This window comes from Drosophila kikkawai, chromosome 2L, assembly GCF_030179895.1.
Source record: "Drosophila kikkawai strain 14028-0561.14 chromosome 2L, DkikHiC1v2, whole genome shotgun sequence".
Classification (NCBI taxonomy): Eukaryota; Metazoa; Arthropoda; class Insecta; order Diptera; family Drosophilidae; genus Drosophila; species Drosophila kikkawai.
Genome location: NC_091728.1, coordinates 12,168,162 through 12,188,710, shown reverse-complemented (window position 1 = coordinate 12,188,710; position 20,549 = coordinate 12,168,162). Strand labels below are relative to the sequence as shown.

Below are 20,549 nucleotides of genomic sequence, written 5' to 3'. Positions count from 1 at the left end.
CAAATTATTGACACCTAAAAACAAAGCAACTTCTCGGGGGCTCTTTGGGAAAGCGGGAAAGAGGGACCCTCGGGGAAAATATGGGGAAATATTAATACAAATAATTAATTGTGTTAAGTAAACAATTTTCGTACTAAGCGAAGGGAGAGCAAGACTATATAGCTTTACTTCCCACAGGTTTTGGGTTTCTGCACTCCAAAAATTGTCTTTAGTGTAATCCAATTCGGGAGCCCGGCGGAGAACGGAGGAGCGTTCGTTCAGTCGCTGGCTTGCCGGCCATGTTTGAATACGAGTCGCCAACATGTTTACATAAAACGGACTAGGTTTTCAATTTTATATATTTTTTGAATTCACAAAATTCTGCTGATTGGCCGGAAAATGGTAGCGCGGAATGTGCCGTTCTGCAGGTAATTGGATCGTCCTAGTCCTCCGCAAAGGGCCTGTAGCTAACAATCTGGCGGGCCACAATGTTGAGAATCTCGCGGGCAGCCATGTCCTGCCGCTCGTCCACAATGGCCGTAATTCTGGCGCACTCCTTTATGTAGTTCTCCAGTTCCCGCTGGTTCAGAGCTCTCCTCTGTGGCTCCTTGGACTGCAGTGCTTGGAGGCACTGGCCCGTCATGTGGGCCAGCTGGGATCGGGCGCCGCTGAAGGTCTCATCGAGGTCGTATAGCTCTAGAGGCGGAGCGGGTGGCTCACTAAAGATCGGCGGAAATGTGGCCAGCTGGAGATTTGGTAGTGGGATCTCGAACTGCGGCTTGATGATCCTCAGCGGCTCGTACTTCACATGCAGCTTCTCGTAGGCGTCGATGACGTCTTTCAGGAGATTGTTGCTCAGCGCACACAGATTCATGTCGAACATCTGCTTAAAGTCGGTGGGCATCTCCGAACCAATCGAGTCGATCAGACAGGCCTTGGGCATATCGGCCAGAAATGCCAGATCCGTAAAGTGCTTATTGTCGCTGATCTATAGAAGGTCAGAAATCAATTAGAATAATTGTACAACTGTAATTAAGGACCCTTCACCCACCTCCACATCGTTAAAGTCCAAGTGGGTGTACTTGGAACTTATCTCGTCTCCATCGAGCAGCCTCAGCATATACTCCCATATGGCATCGTTGGTCTTGTCCTGCAGATATTTATCGTGCCAAATGTAGCCTGACCCCAGTGCCAGGATCTTTCCACCCTTTCCATTACTATAGTAACCACACAACGGACGGTTGAAGGGATAGACAACTGGGCCCGTGGTCAGAAGGACATTGGCCGGCTCCGAGACGTTCAGCGTGGCGCCGTACGGATATTGGAAATGTATCTTGTACTTTTCGTCGCTAAAGTCGTAGTCCACTTTCTCTATATCCATCTTGAGGAGATGCCGCCACATGGACTCGCAGACTACGCCCCCGCCAACGATGCACTCCTTGGGATGAAAGTTCTTGTAGTAGTGAGGTCGCACCACGTTATCCCCGTTGATAAAAATCCCGTACTGCTCCAAAAAGAAGTTCACATTGGTGTTGAACTCCGCCTCCCCGCCTTCGCCAAGGAGGACCAGCAAACTGCCGCCCTGCACCTCCACATAATGTTTGAGCACCTCGAATTCGTCCTCCGTGAAGCGGTCCTGGGGTCCTGCCAGCACAAAGACCTTCACCCGGGCCAGTCGCTCCTTTCTGAGTTCAGCAGCGTTTCTAAAATAATAAATTAATAATAAAAAATTGGTTACATTGGATTTATTGGATTTACAAATCAAGCAAGTCTTGTGAAATTATTTATTGGCATACTGACTGTTCCACATTCCAGTTGACCTTTAGCTTGCGGTGAAGCATTTTATAGTTGTCCGATATTTGAAATCTTTCATTTTTGGATGTATCAAAACAGATTACCGGCTTGCTGGACATTTTTCTGACTGCTGAAATATTATTTTTAATTAATTGTTTGTTTTGGTCTTCCCCGTTTCCGTTGCCCGGCAACTAAGTGGCGCTCTCTGGCGGGGGATGACAACGTTGGGCGAGTCTGGCAACGCACCAGCGATGCCAGACTTTTCGTTTGGTAAATTTATCGATAGTTCCGCGGTCCGCTGGTCACACTTCCTTAAAACTCGGTGTGTGAAAAATTACGAAAGAATTTTTGGTGTTCACTTTTAAGACCGACCGAAATTTTCGCAAAACGAACAATGGCATCGATCTGTGGACGCATGGCGCTCCGTGCCGCCGCACGCCAGAATGTTGCATACACGCCCGTGCGTTTCTGCAAAAGTAAGTGTGCCAAAACCAGGAGGGAAATCCCGCAGATGAAGCAGTTTGCCATCCGTCACGTTCACCACCGTTGGCTGGCCAATTGGCGGCGACCGAAGGCCGGAATTGCATAATTATGGAGTGGCTGCAGTCAAATACCAATCCTCCTGCACGGGGACATCTGGAAAACTGCAATTTGGGCGCAGGAAAAAGTCGATGTTGTGGAGAGTGCGAGGTTATGTAATGACTATGCGCAGGGAAATGTGTGCCTTGCCATGGAGAGGGGGGAGCGGAGCGGCAGAGCTGCGGAGTTAGCACCTCGATGGGGTCTCGTCCAGATTAATAGCCGATGATGACCCAACCCATGACGCAGCTCCTGACGTTTGGGGCGTCTGCCGTTTATGTAACCAGCTTGCCAATTGCCCAGCTGATGGCCCCCTCGCTTATCAATTTATGAGCCAAGTTCCTCATCTCATCTCCTTTCCTTCCTCCGCATTGCAGTGATGAACGATCCATTGGAGCACGCCACCGGTATCGAGAAGCGCGAGCTGCTGCTGAAGGCCGCCGGTAACGATAATCCCTTCGACATGAAGGTCTTCAAGAGGGGTGCCGGCACCAAGGAGAACCCCAACCTGATTCCATCAGCCTTCGATGCCCGCATTGTGGGCTGCATCTGTGAGTAGTCCTCGGCAGTCCTTGTGGGCAAGATAATAGCACAAGATATGCTAGTGTCAGTGATTCTCAAAGAATGTTCCAAGATCAAGTTTGTTTTGATATGGATGTGACCCTATATTGCAAATATTCCTTGTCTTTAACAGTTAAAATTTAATTTAAAATTAGATTATTAATTTTTCATAAATTTAGTTGAAGCGAAATAACTAATTTGTTTGGATTTTATTAGTATACAAATTATTTGTTACTTTCAAGCGGTTAAAATTTAAAAGACACTTGTGTTCAGTGCTAACTATACGCTTCTTACCTTAAATCTTATTTTAATATATTCTCCATCACCCACAGGCGAAGAGGATCAGACCTACGTGCAATGGATGTGGCTGCAGAAGGGCAACCAGAAGCGTTGTGAGTGCGGCCACTGGTTCAAGCTGGTGGAGAAGGCAGCTGTTTAAAGTTATTATTAATTAATTCAATAAACCAATTAATAACAAAAAACAACAACAACAACAACTACTAAGCTAAAAGTCAACCAATTTAGCTGTCCAAATAAACAAACATCAACCCAAAAACAACAAAAGAAAACGGGCGGCCGTATCTTCCATTTTCAGTTGTGTCCTTATTTTCTCCACCGCAACAACTGAGAGGCGTGCTGGATGCTTAATTATACACGATACGCAAACAATAAAGGCAACAAAGTGATTTCGAGCGAAAGCTATAACCATGAGTTCTTTGAGCAAATCCAAAGGAGAAGACTTCCTATCGCAGTGGGTTTTGAATTTATGATGATGTGCGCTTAGCCTTTAGCTATTTTCTCTGATAAAACTTCACCAAGTAAAAGAAAAGGATATTTAAAGAAAATATATTTACTAAACTCAAAGTAGGCCTCTCCGCAAAAAGTCAGGCTTTGTTAAATCCTCTACCATCAGTTTTGCTTTATTCATCTTATCGGGAGTGCCCTATTTTTCCTAACAAAAACCGGGAAAAATTTATGAAATACAAATATGTCCTCCTATATTTCGCGCCTGCTGAAGGCGCAAGCTGCCTCCAAGCGGCTTATATCTAATTTGACCCAGCGCGAGGGCAAGCTAAAGTCCTTGTGGCGTCAACTTGGATTGAAGGGAGGATCAACTTCTACCAAACCTCGTGCCATATCCACATCGCAGGTGCACAAGTCGGGTAAGTGGAGGGCAGGACAATTCAAAGATCTCTAGTTAAACGCCTGTGTCCACCAATCAGTGTTGATTGAAGACGAAGAACTGGCGACAGGCATTCAAAAGCGCGAGATGGACCTGGTCAAGCAGGGCTGCGACGATCCCTGGGGCTTTAGGCGGATCATAAAGCGCGGCACTGGGCGGGAGAACGATCCAACTGTGATTCCCTCTGCATTTGACGCCCGCCTCGTGGGCTGTCTTTGCCTGGACGACCGCCAGCCCAAGTGGATGTGGATCGAGAAGGACGAGGGACCGAAGCGGTGCGAGTGCGGGCATTTCTTTGTGCTGAAGAATGTGCCACCCGTCTACTAGATCCATCACACAGAGCGCTGTACATAGATACAAACACCATCCACCACACTCGACATACACTGGGACTCCACACGTATCCCCACTCACAATAGGGATAAAAAACATTGCATGATATTATCAAAACAAACGCTTACATGTATTTGGCAGTCAAACAACTATCTTAGCGTATATCCCGTCAGCAGATAGCCGCTATTTCCGCTCATGTTTACCTCCGGATGTGTCCGGTTCGGCAGGATCTGGTAGGTGCGCATCCAGTTCGAGGTGAGATGCAGACCCGTCACCTTTCCGGAGGTCTTTAGCTCCATGTACGTCTCCTGGAGCAGCTCCTTGCAGGTGCTGAACACCACCACAGGTCGTGAGGGCTTGACGAGGGGCAGCAGGGCCTGCAGAATGCTAGATGGATGCTCCTTGGCTGCCAAGACAAGACTATCAAATTTGTTGTGCATAAGAGCAGTGGCTCGCTTGTTCTCCAGCTGCCACCGTGGAGGACCCTTGTTTGCTGGAAAGGATATATGTGTTAAATTTTTATCTCTACACAGCTTTCTCTAAAAGACATAAGTACCTTCTCCCTTAACCTCCTCCAGCTTGGGTTTTTTGGTGCTCGGTTCGATCGCCTCCGGCTGATCTTCAGTGGGTGTCTCCGGCTGGGTTTCCTCCCTCACAACTTCTGTAGGCTCTGTGACAGAAAGATTCGAGCCTATCGTTTCACCTCCCTGGTAGAACTCCCTTAAAACCGAGTACAAATTAACCGACACACATCTGAGCTGCTGTTCCAGGGGGAGCTTTAGGGCCAAAAGTGCCTGCTTTTGTGGCACATTGCCAGGATGCATGTGAACCAGGCTGCCCTCCGTACCCGCTCCTATGGAGTTCAGCATAGCAGCTGGCAGCAGGCCATTGGTCCCGCTTTCGTAGAGGAGATAACTCCCAAGTCCGCAGACTCCCGAGTATGAGATGATCTGCGAAAGCGTGTCTACGCGAATGCCCATGATCTTCTCAGCGTCTTGGCGGTAGAAGATGTCCAACATCAGTCGGATCGTGGGCTGTCGGATTTGGACAAACTCGAAGTACTTCTTCTCCTTCTTGCGCAGGTACTTCTCCTGGGAGTACTCCGTGCGGTTGTGGAAGGTCTTCGAGTTCTCCACCAGCTTCTCAATGATCTTGCTGGACTCGTTGCACTCCTCACGCAGTTGCTCAATGTCCGCCGACTTGAGGGACTGCGCCTCTCCATTGTCGCAGATATCGCGGTTATCCGCTCCACTGCTGGAGATTCCCAGGGCCTCCCGCGTGCTATTGAGCTCCGTTTCGCTGCACAGCTCCAGCGTATGCTGGCGCTGTGCTCCGCGCTTGCCGGGCTTCGTCTCCTTAACGCTCATCTTAAATGTGGAGCCATAGGGCTGGTCCAGAAGCGACTTCAGCTCCAGTGTCTCCTTGCCCAGAGTGGCTGTGGTGTCCAAACTGCCGAATTTCTGCAGTTTTGTGTACTTCTGGCGCTGGATGACGATGTAGTCGCCCAACTGAATGCTCGGAGAGGCCGTTTCAGTGGCCATGGTCGTTGATTTCAGTGATTAAAATGGTAAACAACGTGGTTATATTATAAAAACGAAAAGCCGCCGAGGAAATGAAAGAAGAAGAGGGCAAAAAAGGCAGCCTTGCCACCTATTGCGGAAACTTTGGGCTGGAAAAGTTATAAAATTAAATCAATTTTAAAGCTTAAATTTAATTAAATTAAAAAAATATATATATAATTATTTACATATATAAATGTAACTAACTTTTTTTAATTTTGAAATTGGGATGATCTGGCAGCCCTGCCACTTGTTGCTCCTAAAAGTCATAAAATTAAAAAAAAATTTAAGTTTAAATTGTTGTTAATTAAAAAAAAAATAAAAAATGTATATTTACAAATATAAATATGATTAATTTTTTTTTTTTAATTTTGAAATTTTTTTTAATTTTGAAATTGATGTGATCTGGCAGCCCTGCCACTTGTTGAGCCTAATACCCCCTACAGAACCAGTGAATATGCTACTCCGTGGTGTATAGCAAATTCACTAGTTGTTATATTATATAAATTATTATTTTTAATGATTAACAATAAATTATTAATTAATTAATTTTTATTATATTAAATTAATATATAATTATATTAAATTTAATGAATTATTTTAAAATTCGAAAAGTTTTTATTATATTATTTTCAGCTGAGCTGCCTTGAGCAACAGTGCCCCTTGGTTACAATTTCTTGAAATTGCTTCTGATAACAAATAAGATTAGGAAAGACTCGGAGGCCTTAAATCAGGTATTAACCGTAGTATCAAGACATACTTTATAGATACGTAATCTACAAGAAAGTTAAAAGAAAAAAACTTTAATAAAAAATATAACAAATAAACTTGATGAAATTTTCTTTAATGATTTGTTTCCTCGATAATTGAGATACGATATAAAACAGATACAAATAATAAATAACTAAATTAAATTTTTTTATTACAGATAATCAACAACGAAACATACTTCACATGTTTTCTATCTCTTGCAATTTATAATCTTAAGATTTTATTTTTCTTGTTGCCATGATTACTAATAGTTCCATGGGCGTAGCAAGAGGGTAATAAACTTCGTTATGTTTTATAAATATAACTGATAATCCAGAAATGTATGATTCCGTAAACCTTATCAATAATTACAAAATAGCCGAGGCCCCCTATTGCTGAAATCAGCCGGGGCCCCAGTATGTCGTAACCCCCCCCAAGAATTGCCTACGCCCATAAATCATAATTATTTCTTGGGTTCGTGGTGCGGCGGTCTGGCAACGCCCGCCGTTTCGATCGACTGATAGCGATAATCTTCTGCGGCGATAGTACAAGAACTCGTGTGCCTTTATATATGTATATAACCTTTGATTCTCGATCTATTTTGTAATCACGTCCGCGCAGTGCTCCGGCCAGTGCAGTTCGCACAACTCCACGTGACGCTAATCCGAGGCGCGACGAGACCCGCACGGAGGCGAAATCCGCATGCAGCGTACCTGAAATTGGAGCAGTCCCACGCCGAAGCTGAAAATCAAACCTTCCCGCTCTCCTACCGGTTTAGCGTCCCCCGCGCCAATCGGCGAGAATAACTGACCGCGCAAGTTTTCGGATTTCAAGCATACGCCCCAATAATTGCTGTCGCCCGCATAACCAGAACCTGAAAGACATCCGAACCCGGACCAGGCCCACCACAACTGCATTCGCTCGCAGCCATGAGGGACTCAAAATCGGAAAAGTCGCCGTTCATCAGCGGGCAGCCGGCCCCAGTGACGCTGAATCCTTCGTGGGAGTCCAAACTGCCGCCCCATGACTCCTCCAATGGCAAGGGATCCGTTGCTGGGTCGGCGATAGCCAAGCTCGGCCGGCTGGAGCCAAAGGACAAGTTTCTCATCGTGTTTTTCATCTTCATGCTGCATGGCCTGGGTACGCTGATGCCATGGAACATGTTCATCACCGCCAAGTCCTACTTCGAGGACTTCAAGTTCGGTGCCAACAACACGGTGCCCACGGAGATTAACTATCGGACCAACTTCATGCAGAACATGGGCTTTGCCTCGCAGATTCCCAACGTGCTGTTCAACTGGCTGAACATCTTCGTCAACTTCGGCGGGGACCTGACCAGCCGGATTGTGTACAGCATCATCATCGAGATGGTCATCCTGCTGGTGACAATTGTCCTGGCCATGCTGGACTCGTCCGAGTGGCCCGGCACCTTCTTCTGGATCACCATGGTTTGCATTGTCCTACTCAACATTTGCAACGGCATCTATCAGAACACCATCTACGGCATTGTGGCCTCGCTGCCGATTAAGTACACCGGTGCCGTGGTGCTCGGTTCGAACATCTGCGGCTGCTTCACCACCCTGATGTCCATTCTGTGCGCCTTGATATTCGACTCCAAGCGCACCGCTGCCATCTACTACTTTGTGACGGCCATCCTGGTGCTACTGCTCTGTTTTGATTCCTACTTCGCTCTGCCGCTGAACAAGTTCTTCCGGCACTACGAAAGCATTAGCCGGAGCAGCGAGAAGAAGACGGACTCAAAGCAGCAGCTAAATGTGCCTTATTGGGCGATCTTCAAGAAGGCCTCGCCGCAGCTGTTCAACATCTTCTTCACGTTCTTTGTATCGCTGTCCGTGTTCCCAGCCATCCAGTCCAGTGTGCACCGTTCGGATCCCGACTTCATCGTCAGCGATAACTACTACGTGTTGATCACGTGCTTCCTAACGTTCAACGTGTGTGCGATGCTGGGTAGCCTGACCACATCCTGGATACAATGGCCTGGTCCGCGGTTCCTTTGGGTGCCCGTGGTGCTGCGCGTGGTGTTCATCCCCCTGTTCGTGTTCTGCAACTACGCCCCACCGGACACCATTCGCTCCTTGGCGGTGTACATTGACAACGATTGGATTTACTGGGGCATCGGCATTCTGATGGCCTACAGCTCCGGATATCTCAGCTCCCTGGGCATGATGTATGCCCCGCAGACCGTTCATACCAAGTACCAGACGACGGCTGGTATGTACGCAGCTGCCATGCTGATTACGGGCATTTTTTCCGGCGTGATGTTCTCGTATCTGGGGCCCTGGTTTGTGGTATAGTCCGCTTGCAGCATGACACACTTGGACACGTATCACCAGTACTGGAGTTCCAAGAAAGGGGACTACTATTCCCATTTTTCATTGTTCATTATCCGACATTAATACACTTTGAATTTATATTTTATTGGTTTCGTTTTAACCAATCATTTCTGACTCACGTTTCATTTAATAAAGTTTTCAATTCTTATTTTAATAACATGACCTGCATTTATACAAATATAATAACAGTACAGATTTAAGCAACAAAAAACCTCTTAACCATAGGAAAAATGTGCCGACAAAAGAGAAGAGAACTGTGTATTGTCTGACAATTGGGTCCTAATTGATATACATATATCAATTAGACAGGGGTCTAACAAGTCAATGGAATATTTGGTTCGCTTCTATCACAGCTCCATCCTCCGCCAGAATCATCTTGTTTACAGAACTGGCACAAATGTGGACACAAAACAAAATAAATATTTAGTCCCGTGCAGCCACGTTAACTGCAAGCAGAATACATTTCGGAAAAATAATGGTGGACTAGGTTCGGAGTAGCCGAAACTTTAAATACACTTGGTTTAGGTTTTGAAATGATTGGGAGAAATAAAAGAAAAAGAAAATTAAGGCCAAGGCACGGTAATAAATTTGTTAGCAAAGCTTTTAAGGAGACATTCTACCTCTTACAATAAAAATATATCTTTTTTAGCTCGTAGTAAGTCGAAATACAATGGATATGTATGTTCTGTTTGTCGACAATAGTTTATGGCTTCTATAGATCGTCTTACCAAATTTTAAGAAAAACAAATTTGTTTATAATCGGAAGGGTATCAAAACATTGTTTTTGGCGAAAATGTAATATTATTCTATCGCATTGGTGTAATGGTATTTAACGCCCCACAAATTAAGGTTTATAAACATTTTTGTATTACATTACATACGTATTTGCATAAAATAGATATTTCAAGCTGGGCGAAATTTAAAATTAAATTAAATAAACAAAAATTGAACAACAAATCCAGCCAGGCAAGTGGTTTCCCACGCTAATTCACCACTTAACGTTCACCTAGTATACGTTTTTATGGTTTTTTATATGCATATTACGTTTATGTTTAAAAGTTATAGACTCTGGGGCAAGAGTAAAACAAACAGTTATTCAGCGCAACTTTCCAACAACTGATACAATATACTTTAGCTTAAACAAGACGCCGAAAATATAGGTAAACAACAGATACCAGTCCAAACAAAGCTATCTGCGACGCCACATAATTACCCTAGGGAGAAGCTACTGGCTAACAGATAAACATATCAGTTCCACTTGTCAGTTTGGTGACATCTAATAGCTATTTATGTACATGTACAGAGGGCAGACCAGTGGCATAATCTCAAGGTGAGCTCTTATCAGCGACCTGCGCGTTCGACAAGAAGTACATAATCTTTAGCAGCTCACTGAACTTGGGCGATTCCCTGGGCTGGCGCTTCTCTAGGCCGGCGATCTGCTCGAGGGCCACCTCCACATCCACCACATTGCAGAGGATCGATTGCAGGCGCTTGGGAAACTTGCCTTCATATCCCTCCACCCGCTTCCGTGTTGTCTCTAGCATGTCCAGTTGATCCTGTGGGCTCACCTTGTGATAGCTGACCACCAGCGTCGTCAGCTGGGGCAGGCTATCAGCCAACGGAAATCCATAGTCCTGAGCATCGGATAGTCCAAGGCGTTCCAAGCGTTTGCTGCCCTCCGCCTGCAGAATGGTCGCCTCCACAGGATGTCGGTTGGAGGTAAGATCCAGGTGCTTGAGAGGCAGGACTTTCAGCAACTCAGTTAGGTAGGACAGCTCCACGGAGCACTCGGGAGCCACCAACGACTCCAGCTTGGTCAGGGCCACAATGTACTTCCCCGTGATATAGGCACTGGAAACGCTCAAGCTGCGCAGCTGGAGGCAGCTCTTGGCAATCGTGTTTATCATGCTGTTGTTCATGCTCTCGTCGGCGATGCACAATTCCCGGAGGTTTCTGTAGTCTCGGCGCAAGTAGAAGGCCAGTTCTGGCCTCATGAGGTGTCGACCCAAATACGAGTCGAAGGCCTTCTTGTGGACGTTCCAGATGTACAGCTCCTCCATTGCCGCGCTGGTCAGCTCGAAGAAGAAGACGTAATCCTCCTTGCTCAGGGGTTCCAGCATGGAATCGGATACGGAAACCTTCCGGTACCGGGGCTTTCGCCACACAATCAGACATAGCAGCTCCTGAAACCGCGGCGCCAGCCGGGCCATCTTAATCTGTTCCACGAGGGGCAGGAATTCCAGTATGTGACATACGCAGTCATCGTTGAGTGATTCCATGGATAAAATAATTAAATTATTGTAACGTAAATATGTTTTCTTTTTTGCGATGTAATCAGTGTGACCCTGCGCCTGCTGACGAAAAATACTTTTAAAAAACGTCAGTGGCAACAGTGGTCATAAGATTGTTCCATATGGCAACGCCTGAAATCTATGTTTGAAAATGACCGTTACAAATAAAGATTAAATTAAAATAATGCCTAGCTGGTTCTACGGAGTTTAAAATCAATCATTGCTACCAAAATGTTTTAATTTTAATAGTAGCAAAATAAATTTATAATTTTGAGAGTAATATAGCCGCCTGACTCACTGGATATAAATAAAAATAATATCTTTCCTTGATATCTTTCATAAATAAACTTAAGAATCAAGGAAGCTTTCATATAGAATGGCTTTGAAAATTTTATTTTAAAAGTAACCATAACGTATTGTTAAAAATATAGTACAGTAAACGTAAAAATTAATAAAATTATCAATTTAAGATTCAGAAAAAACTGGTTTTAAATATAAACTAATTTATTATTTCGAATCTCCCAAAAGTCCATTCATGCATATGTACCTATACCTTCATAACATATGTATATTAGACATATACGCCGCCGCGCCACGCCGCCGCCGCCGCCGATTTTTGCCTTATTTGACGCGCCGCCGCCAAATTATGAAAATAACGGCGCGCCGCGTCGCGCCGCTGGTGCGGCATCGGCGCAGCTTCAGCGCGGCCTTCAGTGTCATTGTTCTTTATAAAACTTAAAAAAAAATAAATAACTCATTAAAATGGCCTTTTTGCCTTATTTGACGCGCCGCCGCCGCCGGTTCTTTCTGACTACTACGCCGCCGCCGCCGAGTCATTTTGACCTCTACGCCGCCGCCGATGCCTTTAACCATCGGCGTAAACCTCTAATGTATATTCCATTATCTTAAGGGGGGATATACATGTAAGCGGACAAAATTTGGCCATTTTTCGTGAATTTTTTTTATAAGAAATAGTCAAGCAATCGTCTTGAAACTTTGGATATAGTTTAAAGTAGAATCAGAGATGATAAAAAAAATTAGTTATAAACAATATTTTACAAAATGGCGGACTTATGGAACATATGCCGTAGCGCCTTGAGCTTTGAGTTGCCGTGCTATGGACACGATAGAGCTCGTAATTCCTGTCCGAAATCCTTAAACTAAATTTTTTTGTATTCATTACACCTGTATCTTCTATTTGAACCTAAAAAACCAAAAAGAAATCAAGACAAATAAAATAAATTTTGATTTGAAGGAAAAAATGCCATTTTCAGGTTATCAGTTTTCACTTCCCACCCTCTTAAAAATAGTAATACTCAGTTTTATAACAACCATGTAGGTTCAAATAGAAGATAATTTCATGCTGATCATAATAATTTTTGATTTACTCCGATATGTTACATAGTTTTTTGTGAATCGTGTCCATAGCATAGGTAGAAGTGCAAAAATTAGAAGCTGAGAAAAAGACGTTTAAAGTTTTTAATGCGCCCACGTTAACCCTTGTGAACCTTGCGTGCATACTTGATTTGAGGCACTTAGAGTTGGAATTCGATAATGAAACTTACACACTATATTCTTTAAATAATAAACTATTTTTTAAACCAAAAAAAAAATTTGCCCAAAAAATTTTGGTTTACATGTATATCCCCCCTTAATCGATGATCCGTTTCACGCAGCCCTGCATTAAGCTCCCTTGAAAATCATTCCATTGACAGCTCCTGCCTGGCTGCCGTCCAAAAAAACAGAATGGAAAAGTTTCAGCACATGCCCCGCGGCCCGTTTCCGTCTTGCATACGTATCAATTAACATTTTGAGTGGGTTTCCATGTTGAACTGTCACTTTTATACGCATCATGCGGCATCGTCCGCCCTCTCTATGCTATGTGGAGCCAAAAACCCAAAACCCAATTCCAATTCCTCGACTGTCTGTTTGCTCCCGCCACGGCACCGGGGCTCACATGATTTGTGCGTGACCATGCGAAATGTAAATTATTTATGTATTGTGCGTCCGTACATAAGGCATTATCCTGCGACTGTATGGAGTCCTACTCCGCTCTGACAGACGACGGGCTTCTCCGGCGTATGATTCACAATAGCGCAGAAATAGCCAACTGTTGGAGGAACCCTTGTCAGGATATCGGACGGCAATTGATTGGCATTAGCGGCGGACTGGGCAGGCGGAGTAGCCTCCGAGTGTGCCCTGAATAACATATCGGGGCAAAAAAAAATTAAAGCAAACATTTAAAATTTACATTTCAGCTTTCGTAGGTGCCATAAATTGGAATCGATGCTGCCGAATTAGGTCACTGAACCCACGTCATGTGTGCCGTAAGCTGACACCTCTCTTGATTACGTACCAAATCACACACTTTATGAATGCATAAGTGCTACCTTTTGCCTTTATGACTTTTTCCTTCTGCAACTTAAAAATGAATAATTTATAGAATAATTTATAGAATTTAGAAAAAACCCTGCAGCAGCTTAAACATTTATTTAATATATTTCAGAGTCTTTATATTCTTTATTCAGGTCTAAGATTTACAGCTTAAATTATAAATTTCAACTACAAATAAATTGCAGGAAAGTGCACCCATTGATAAATATTAAAGCATGTTTTTAAGCAATTTAATTTAAGTTTTTTTTGCACTGATTACATTGACCCACCACTAGGTGGGCCAAATCCTTAGCTGTTTATGCAATGGGTGTTTCCCAGCTGAGTTAAATTTGATACAAACGGAGGCCATTGTTTAAATTAGATAATGACCCGGAATGACATACGTGAATCGCAGTGCCGGTGGGCGGTCCATTCCTTTCTCGTCGTCGTCTCGGGTTTCCCGATTTAAGTGGACGCCAATTTGCGCCGGACATATCCCTTGTTGTTGCGGCTCAATTAGAGCAGCCGGCCATGCCATCCGTACATTATAACACCATATACTTTTATATTTGTTCCCGATAACCAGCGAAACGGCCAACACCCCGCTCGAGTGGCAATTAGACGCTTAGTGGCAAGAATCGCTCCGATAAATTATTAGCTGCCAAAACGAGGGCTTTTAAAACTTGCCACCTTTTCGGCTCCGGTTCGTTTGGGGCGCACAAAAGAAAAACGATGGGGAAAAGCTGTGTGTAAAACGGCATCAAATATGCAACACTTTTTCTTGCTCAGCGCCTTGGCAAACAATTGGCCAATTTAGTCGAAAGTTTGCCTGCTTGAATCAGGGAGGTCTCTGCCTGGCCAGGACCCGGCCGGCCTCTTTCTCTTGGCCCGCGTCCAGTGGCCCCAAACCGATGGTCATTGCATGCCAGGCGCACATTTTGTGGCTATTTGCGTGCCGCCTTTTAGTCGGCGGTCGGTGGCCAACAAAGGGGCGTTGGGTGGGCGGAAAAGTTCGGAATGTGGCAAAGCGGTAAAGCGGACTGCAACTCGTTACGTGTTTTATGCAGATTGCCAAACCGGACTTTTTCACGGTTTACATTTTCGATTTTCTGTTCCTTCTCCGGGCGGCAGGACCGCAAAATCGCAGACAGGTTGGCAATCGCCGCTTCAATGGAACTCTTTCGGGCACTTAGTGCAATATTTCATTTTTAATTCGGGCCCCAGAGGTGTGGATTTGATTTAGTTGGCCAATAGACCAGGAAATTGATCGACATTTTTTGCAGCTATAATGCTGGGAATATCCCAGCTGGGAATGGTGGGGAAAATGCACAATGGTTACGTATTATGGGCTGGGGATTGCTTGAAAGGTTTGATTTACGATTTAGAAGTTGTTGGTGTGCAATTTAAGTAATTTTTTCAAGCTGGAACTCATTCTATTCTACAAAATATTTACCTTTAAAAGTTTAAATTCCCACAAATAAAAACATCATCTCATTCAGTGTTCTGTTTATTCCTTCATTTATTATAGGGATTTTCATTTTTCATGATTTTTCATAAACTTTCATTACTAAATGCCTGGCGAAATTATTGAACATCTCAGCTAATTAAGTCAATGTAATTACATAATTAGTTTAAATTCATATTATTATATTTGTTAGCTTTGGTTTTGCTTCATGGAAGAGAAGAAACTTGTTGGATCACAAAGGTTTTGTTTTCGCTATTGGCCTGTTTGGTTCAAACACTTGAAAGTATTTCGCAAACGCTCTCTAACGAAAGGAGTAAACAAAGTGTTCGAATTGAGTCAACCATTTAAAGCTTATTTACAATCAAGAACATAACTAACAACTTGTTATCGATTTCGTTGGATTTAGGCTAGGTCCATCCTTGCTGGAGATCTACTTAAGGAGTTAATAGATTCTTTCATTTACTTTACGGTAAGGCTGAAGACAGAGTATTAAAATTGTTTATTGTTTAAGAGTAAAAGTTGTTTATAAAATATATTTATCATATATCAAAGTATAGTTATTTAGTTATGCATAGGCGTATATTACAGTTTACCTTTTATACAGAGCCACTAGCCGGGTTATTCACTCCCCGGCGAGTTTCCATTTGAGCTAATAGTATTTTAACAGTTCAGAGTTTGTTTTGTTTGAGTGTTTTTGGTTTTTACTTGGTTTGGTTTTCAAAGGTCGTAACTCGAATAATGCAAACTTTTGATCCACTAATCGAACTAAGCTACCATATCCGTATGTGTATACATATTTATTCGATTTCTTGTATATATCGTTAGGTGTATATATATGCTTGTATAATTACTAAATGGTATTGAGTCAATATTCATTATGTCGTATGTGGGTCTATGTATATATTGCAAATTTCGTTAATCCTCTACTGCGCGTGGCTACAATTTCATAATTTGTATATGTATATATATTTATTTAGTTATTTCCGCATGTCTCTTTGGTAATTGGTCCTTAGTACACTACATAGAAAGCATTTAAGTATTCTTTTTTTTTTGTATTTGGTTTTCGGTATCGTTTTATTTTCACGCCATTCAAATTTCCCCCGACACAGCATCGCACTTATGGCTTCATCTCGGAGAGTCCACAGGAACAATGGTCTCCAGTCTAGGCCCTTTTTAAGGCAGACACCTTTCTCCTTTATCTGGCGTTGGGGCCGGGATTGAGAGCAGCAGATGGCCTTTTACAGACGACCTTTCTCCGGCTAAATATAAACGCCTTCGCACAGATACACACACACACACGCACTCTGGGCTGGCCAGGTGTGGCGGTGCGGCACCTGGGCGAGTTAATTGTGGACAGGAGAACCTGCGGCTTAGCCAAACATTGGCATGCGTTTTGCCAGCGTCTAAAAACGCGACGTAAAAAGCTGAAACCGCCAGCGCGGCACATAAAAGTGTCAGGCAGACATAAATTTATGTTGCCTCGCAATTTTCCAACACCAATGCCAGCCACCGGTAACGGCACACATCACTGCCTACCTGGGTGGCGGATGGCTGAAAATGGGTTACGTTGTAAGGACGAGCTTATATTTTGTGTAGCATACTCTACGGCCAACGCGGCTTTATTATTAAAATTGCCCTGAAAGTTGGGGGAAAAACTCTAGACCGCTGGGATTGCTAGGGGCTGCAGGAGCCGTAACTGGATACACACGTTTATATTTATATAAATTTTGCGAGCATTAAAGTACTGCTTCGTTGGCGCAACTTGAACAGATTTTATGGCAAGATAAAGTTTCAAGACTGTTGGCCATTTTGCAGTACCTAAACGCGTGAAGATTGCTGCTAGTTAGCAAATTTGTATCCAAAATTAGGTTAGATTTTGTAAATTAAATTCAGAATTCCTTTTAGGGCTCATTTCTTGCTTCTCTATCTGCCGAAATTTCAGGTACAAGCTTTTATCTTACTTCACTGTGTACCGTGTCCCATTAGGGGTATCATGGGCCCATGTTCATCTGACACAGAATACGATGGGTTGTGCCCCATCTCCTGGGGGACGGCCTGTACAACCGTCATAATTAAGGGCCGCAACTCAGTGAAAATTCGCCCGGCGGTTGCTAATTAACTACCGCTCTCAAAAACTGTGCCGCGCCAAATATCTAATTAAAGCTAATCCTTTTCTGCACATTGCTCTGGTCTAGGTTGGGGATAGAGAGGAGGTAACTTGTTCTAATTGAGATTTTTGCCAACTGTGCGATGCGGTGTCCTTTGCGCCATGGAGCTTCCTTACTTCCTGCTTCCGATTCTGTGATTCGAGCATTGTTTTCCATACCATTTTATGTTTAATGTGTATCGCAGCTATTTTTGACCTTTTCTCAGTTGTGTTTATACTTTAATCCTCGCTTAACTACTATATTTTTTGGTTTTCGGTTTCGGATTAACGCTACTGTCACTACTCTCGTTTAGAATTGTATTTTTTGGTTGCCTTCGGTGCGAAGTAATGGCAATAGAAATGAACAAAAAGTCTCAAATTTAACTAGTTCATATTTTAAATATTGTTGCGCTACTTACATGCATTTAAACTAATTAATTGGTTTGATTTTTAATTTCAGTATGTTTGTATTTTCATCTTTTGTCCTCCCTTGTTCATTTAATTTTACTTTGGCCATTTGGTTTCCGTTGTGTTTGCTGACTGAAAATGTAATTATTTCAGCATTTATTCGAAAGTATTTTGTTGCTTGTTTGTTGCTCATTTCATTTCGTTTCAATTATTTATGCTTTATTTATTGCCCTGTTTTTATATCGCTTGATTTAATTAAACTTTACTGCAAACGAATTCTTTACTCTTCAGCTGAGGTCCAGGTCCATCTCTCGGACACGGTTCAGTTTCATTCCGTGTTCTGTCCGGCAGTAAATTTTATGGTCAAATTTACGAGTAACGAAAATAAAATTAAAAGCGTAATTTAATCTAGCCAAACAATGACTGAATTGAATTCAAATTCAATGTGTGTTTAATCTTGGAATAAGTTCAGTTAACGAGTTGTCGCCTCAATCAGAAGTTCTGTCAGCAAAGCCAGTCTCAATTACGAGCCAAGTCCATAAATTTCCTACCAATTTATGGGCCACTTCCTGCCCCTGTGAGCCATTATACATTTTGGGAAACTTTACCCTGGCAAATGATAAAAATGTTTGACTATCCGAAAATGTCGTTTAGAATGCCGTCAGATTTGATTTATGCTGGTCATTTCCGTACAAGCGGGCAACCTCAACCTCAGCTGGCTCACGTGTACCATTTTCTATAAATTTGTTTTTCAATTTTGCTTCTGTTTGTTGTTCATTGGAAATTTATGCAAAAAATGCATAAATTACGATATGGGAGAAAAAAGTGGCAGGGAATAAGTAAAATAGGGTACAGTCGATACAGGAATACTCTTGTTGTACAAATGTTTTTTCTGAAATATAATTAGCTGAATTTAATTAAAATAATACTCAATGTTAGCCAGCTTTGTTTTGGTTTTCAAGAAATCAGCGAACGAAAACTATGAAAATTCAAGGATATTGACTCGGTGAGGGACACTTTGAGCAAAGGCTTTATGGAGTTATGAAAACCTTTTTACGAGAGTAAGGAAATGTCACACCTGTCGGCGGAGAAAAGCCGCATGTGTAAATTTTTATTGCCTACCTTTGTGCGTGCTCTCGCGCGCTCTTCTTCCCTCTGCCGCTCTCTCTTACTTTCTCTGTCGTTGTGCTTGTGTCTGTGTGCGAGTGTCGGGGTCTGTGCCTGTGTGAGTTATGTTTTCACAACCATGTTGATTTTGTTCGCTTTGTCTGCACACATATACATATGTACGTACGTTCGTACACATACATTTATTTGTTTATGCTGCTTTTTGTCCACACTTACTTGGCATTTTCGCTGCTTTTGCTGCTGCTGCTGCGCTGTTTTGCTTATTAATTTTACACCAAATGCCATTTAACTTAGTTGCTTGTTGTTGCTGGGCCATTCGTGTTGCCATTTAACAGTTCTCTGTCCCAGGGTGTGTGTGGGTCTGTGTGAGTGTTGCTGTTGGTGTGCCGATGATAAATCACATTTTATGCAATTCACAAAACCATTTCGTTCGCACGTTCCAGTTGAAGTTAGCGACGTTTTATACTTTTTTTTGTTTCCTATCAGAAATATGCTGTTTATATATGTATATTGTTGGTGATTCCATAATTTATGCTTATTGCTGCTGCATATCGCCGCCACTCCCCAGGCCAGCTTTCGTTTCCGGCGGCACCTGTTGTTTGGTAAATTACAAAAAAAGCACCATTACTTCACCGCATCGAATTCAATTATTTTCTACACTGATTGGCAGACAAGGCAAGAGTAAGAGTAAGAGTAAAAGATAGTGAAACTGGATAGGATACTTGTTCGGAAGGATAGCAGTTTTACATGGAAAACAGTAAGCACAATCAAGGCATAAGCAAACATTTAGGTAAAGTAGAAAGTCTGTGTCTGTGTGTGTGTGTGTATTTTGTGTGTGTGTGTGTGTGGTTCTAGCCTGCTTAAAAGGAAAACACATCGAGCAACAAAAAGTCCCAATAAAAGACTCGCACACGCACACACCAAAAGATACATATGTAGGACACTCATCTTTTGTTTTTGTTACTCGTGAGCGAATTGTAATTGTTGTTGTGTAATAAATGAATACAAAAAAAAAAAAAAAACATATGTAGGACAGCCAAAACAATTTGTTTGAATCAAACAAAGGATCAACGGGAATTCAGGACAAAAGAACAAAAAAAATAAATATACACACACATATATAAAATGTATATGTATATCCAAGGCGAAACAACTTTCGGAATAATAATGGGGAAAGTGGGCTCCCAAACAGAGGAAGATGTGGAACTCATAACGAAAACTTGCAGCAGACAAGAGCCAAAAATAATCCAGGGAAGACCAACCGAAAACTAAAATAAACACAAGTAAGTTCAACTGGAAGCCGCAATATCCCCGGGAAAAAAGCCAACAAACCAACAGCAAACACATACGATTATGACTGGTACAGGGACCGAAAATGAAGTTTCCCTGGTAAGCTATATTAAGCCTAAAGTGTAACCAGTGTAATTCGGATTCAACGCGTGTAATATTAAATTAAAATACCACCTAGAAAGCTTTACGCGGTAACTTAAGGCTTATGTCGGAAAACTATTCGGCTAAGTTTAGGTTTGAACTATGATTTATCGGACTGTGACAAAGAAATGTTTTAAATATTATTTATCATATTGGAATGTTTCTCTTAACACACTTTCCTATAGGTTAAGACCGGAATCTGCTTGAAATAATCC

The 20,549-nt window shown here is 42.8% G+C and overlaps 7 protein-coding genes across 7 annotated transcripts in view; 3 read left to right on the top strand and 4 right to left on the bottom strand.

Moving 5' to 3' along the window:
• Positions 1-317: 317 nt before the first annotated feature.
• On the bottom strand, positions 318-2,016 carry IFT52 (intraflagellar transport 52). Its single transcript, XM_017178384.3, has 3 exons — positions 1,780-2,016; positions 1,031-1,682; positions 318-967 (listed from the first exon to the last, which is right to left on the bottom strand). Exons 1-3 carry the CDS (start codon positions 1,890-1,892, stop codon positions 422-424), a joined length of 1,311 nt encoding a protein of 436 aa, XP_017033873.1. The 5' UTR covers positions 1,893-2,016; the 3' UTR covers positions 318-421.
• Positions 2,017-2,069: 53 nt separating this feature from the next.
• COX5B (Cytochrome c oxidase subunit 5B) lies at positions 2,070-3,618 on the top strand. The gene is made up of 3 exons (XM_017178386.3): positions 2,070-2,249; positions 2,730-2,903; positions 3,246-3,618. The coding sequence occupies exons 1-3, from the start codon at positions 2,168-2,170 to the stop codon at positions 3,350-3,352; spliced, it is 363 nt and encodes a 120-aa protein (XP_017033875.1). The 5' UTR covers positions 2,070-2,167; the 3' UTR covers positions 3,353-3,618.
• A 177-nt stretch (positions 3,619-3,795) lies between these two features.
• On the top strand, positions 3,796-4,562 carry COX5BL (Cytochrome c oxidase subunit 5B-like). The gene is made up of 2 exons (XM_017178385.3): positions 3,796-4,076; positions 4,137-4,562. The coding sequence occupies exons 1-2, from the start codon at positions 3,902-3,904 to the stop codon at positions 4,421-4,423; spliced, it is 462 nt and encodes a 153-aa protein (XP_017033874.1). The 5' UTR covers positions 3,796-3,901; the 3' UTR covers positions 4,424-4,562.
• Positions 3,876-6,053, bottom strand: Trmt6 (tRNA methyltransferase 6 non-catalytic subunit). Its single transcript, XM_017178383.3, has 2 exons — positions 4,986-6,053; positions 3,876-4,922 (listed from the first exon to the last, which is right to left on the bottom strand). The coding sequence occupies exons 1-2, from the start codon at positions 5,968-5,970 to the stop codon at positions 4,579-4,581; spliced, it is 1,329 nt and encodes a 442-aa protein (XP_017033872.1). The 5' UTR covers positions 5,971-6,053; the 3' UTR covers positions 3,876-4,578.
• A 1,211-nt stretch (positions 6,054-7,264) lies between these two features.
• Ent2 (Equilibrative nucleoside transporter 2) lies at positions 7,265-9,249 on the top strand. Its single transcript, XM_017178377.3, has one exon. The coding sequence runs from the start codon at positions 7,668-7,670 to the stop codon at positions 9,051-9,053; it is 1,386 nt and encodes a 461-aa protein (XP_017033866.1). The 5' UTR covers positions 7,265-7,667; the 3' UTR covers positions 9,054-9,249.
• LOC108082819 (uncharacterized) lies at positions 9,167-11,465 on the bottom strand. Its single transcript, XM_017178378.3, has one exon. It carries the CDS (start codon positions 11,369-11,371, stop codon positions 10,418-10,420), a length of 954 nt encoding a protein of 317 aa, XP_017033867.1. The 5' UTR covers positions 11,372-11,465; the 3' UTR covers positions 9,167-10,417.
• A 3,785-nt stretch (positions 11,466-15,250) lies between these two features.
• The window catches only part of Dpp10 (Dipeptidyl peptidase 10), a 36,179-nt gene continuing 30,880 nt past the window's right edge, over positions 15,251-20,549 (bottom strand). The window contains exon 15 of the mRNA XM_041775961.2: positions 15,251-19,495. Within this exon, the coding sequence (XP_041631895.1) occupies positions 19,439-19,495 (57 nt within the window). The 3' untranslated portion in view covers positions 15,251-19,438. The remainder of the gene's footprint in view (positions 19,496-20,549) is intronic.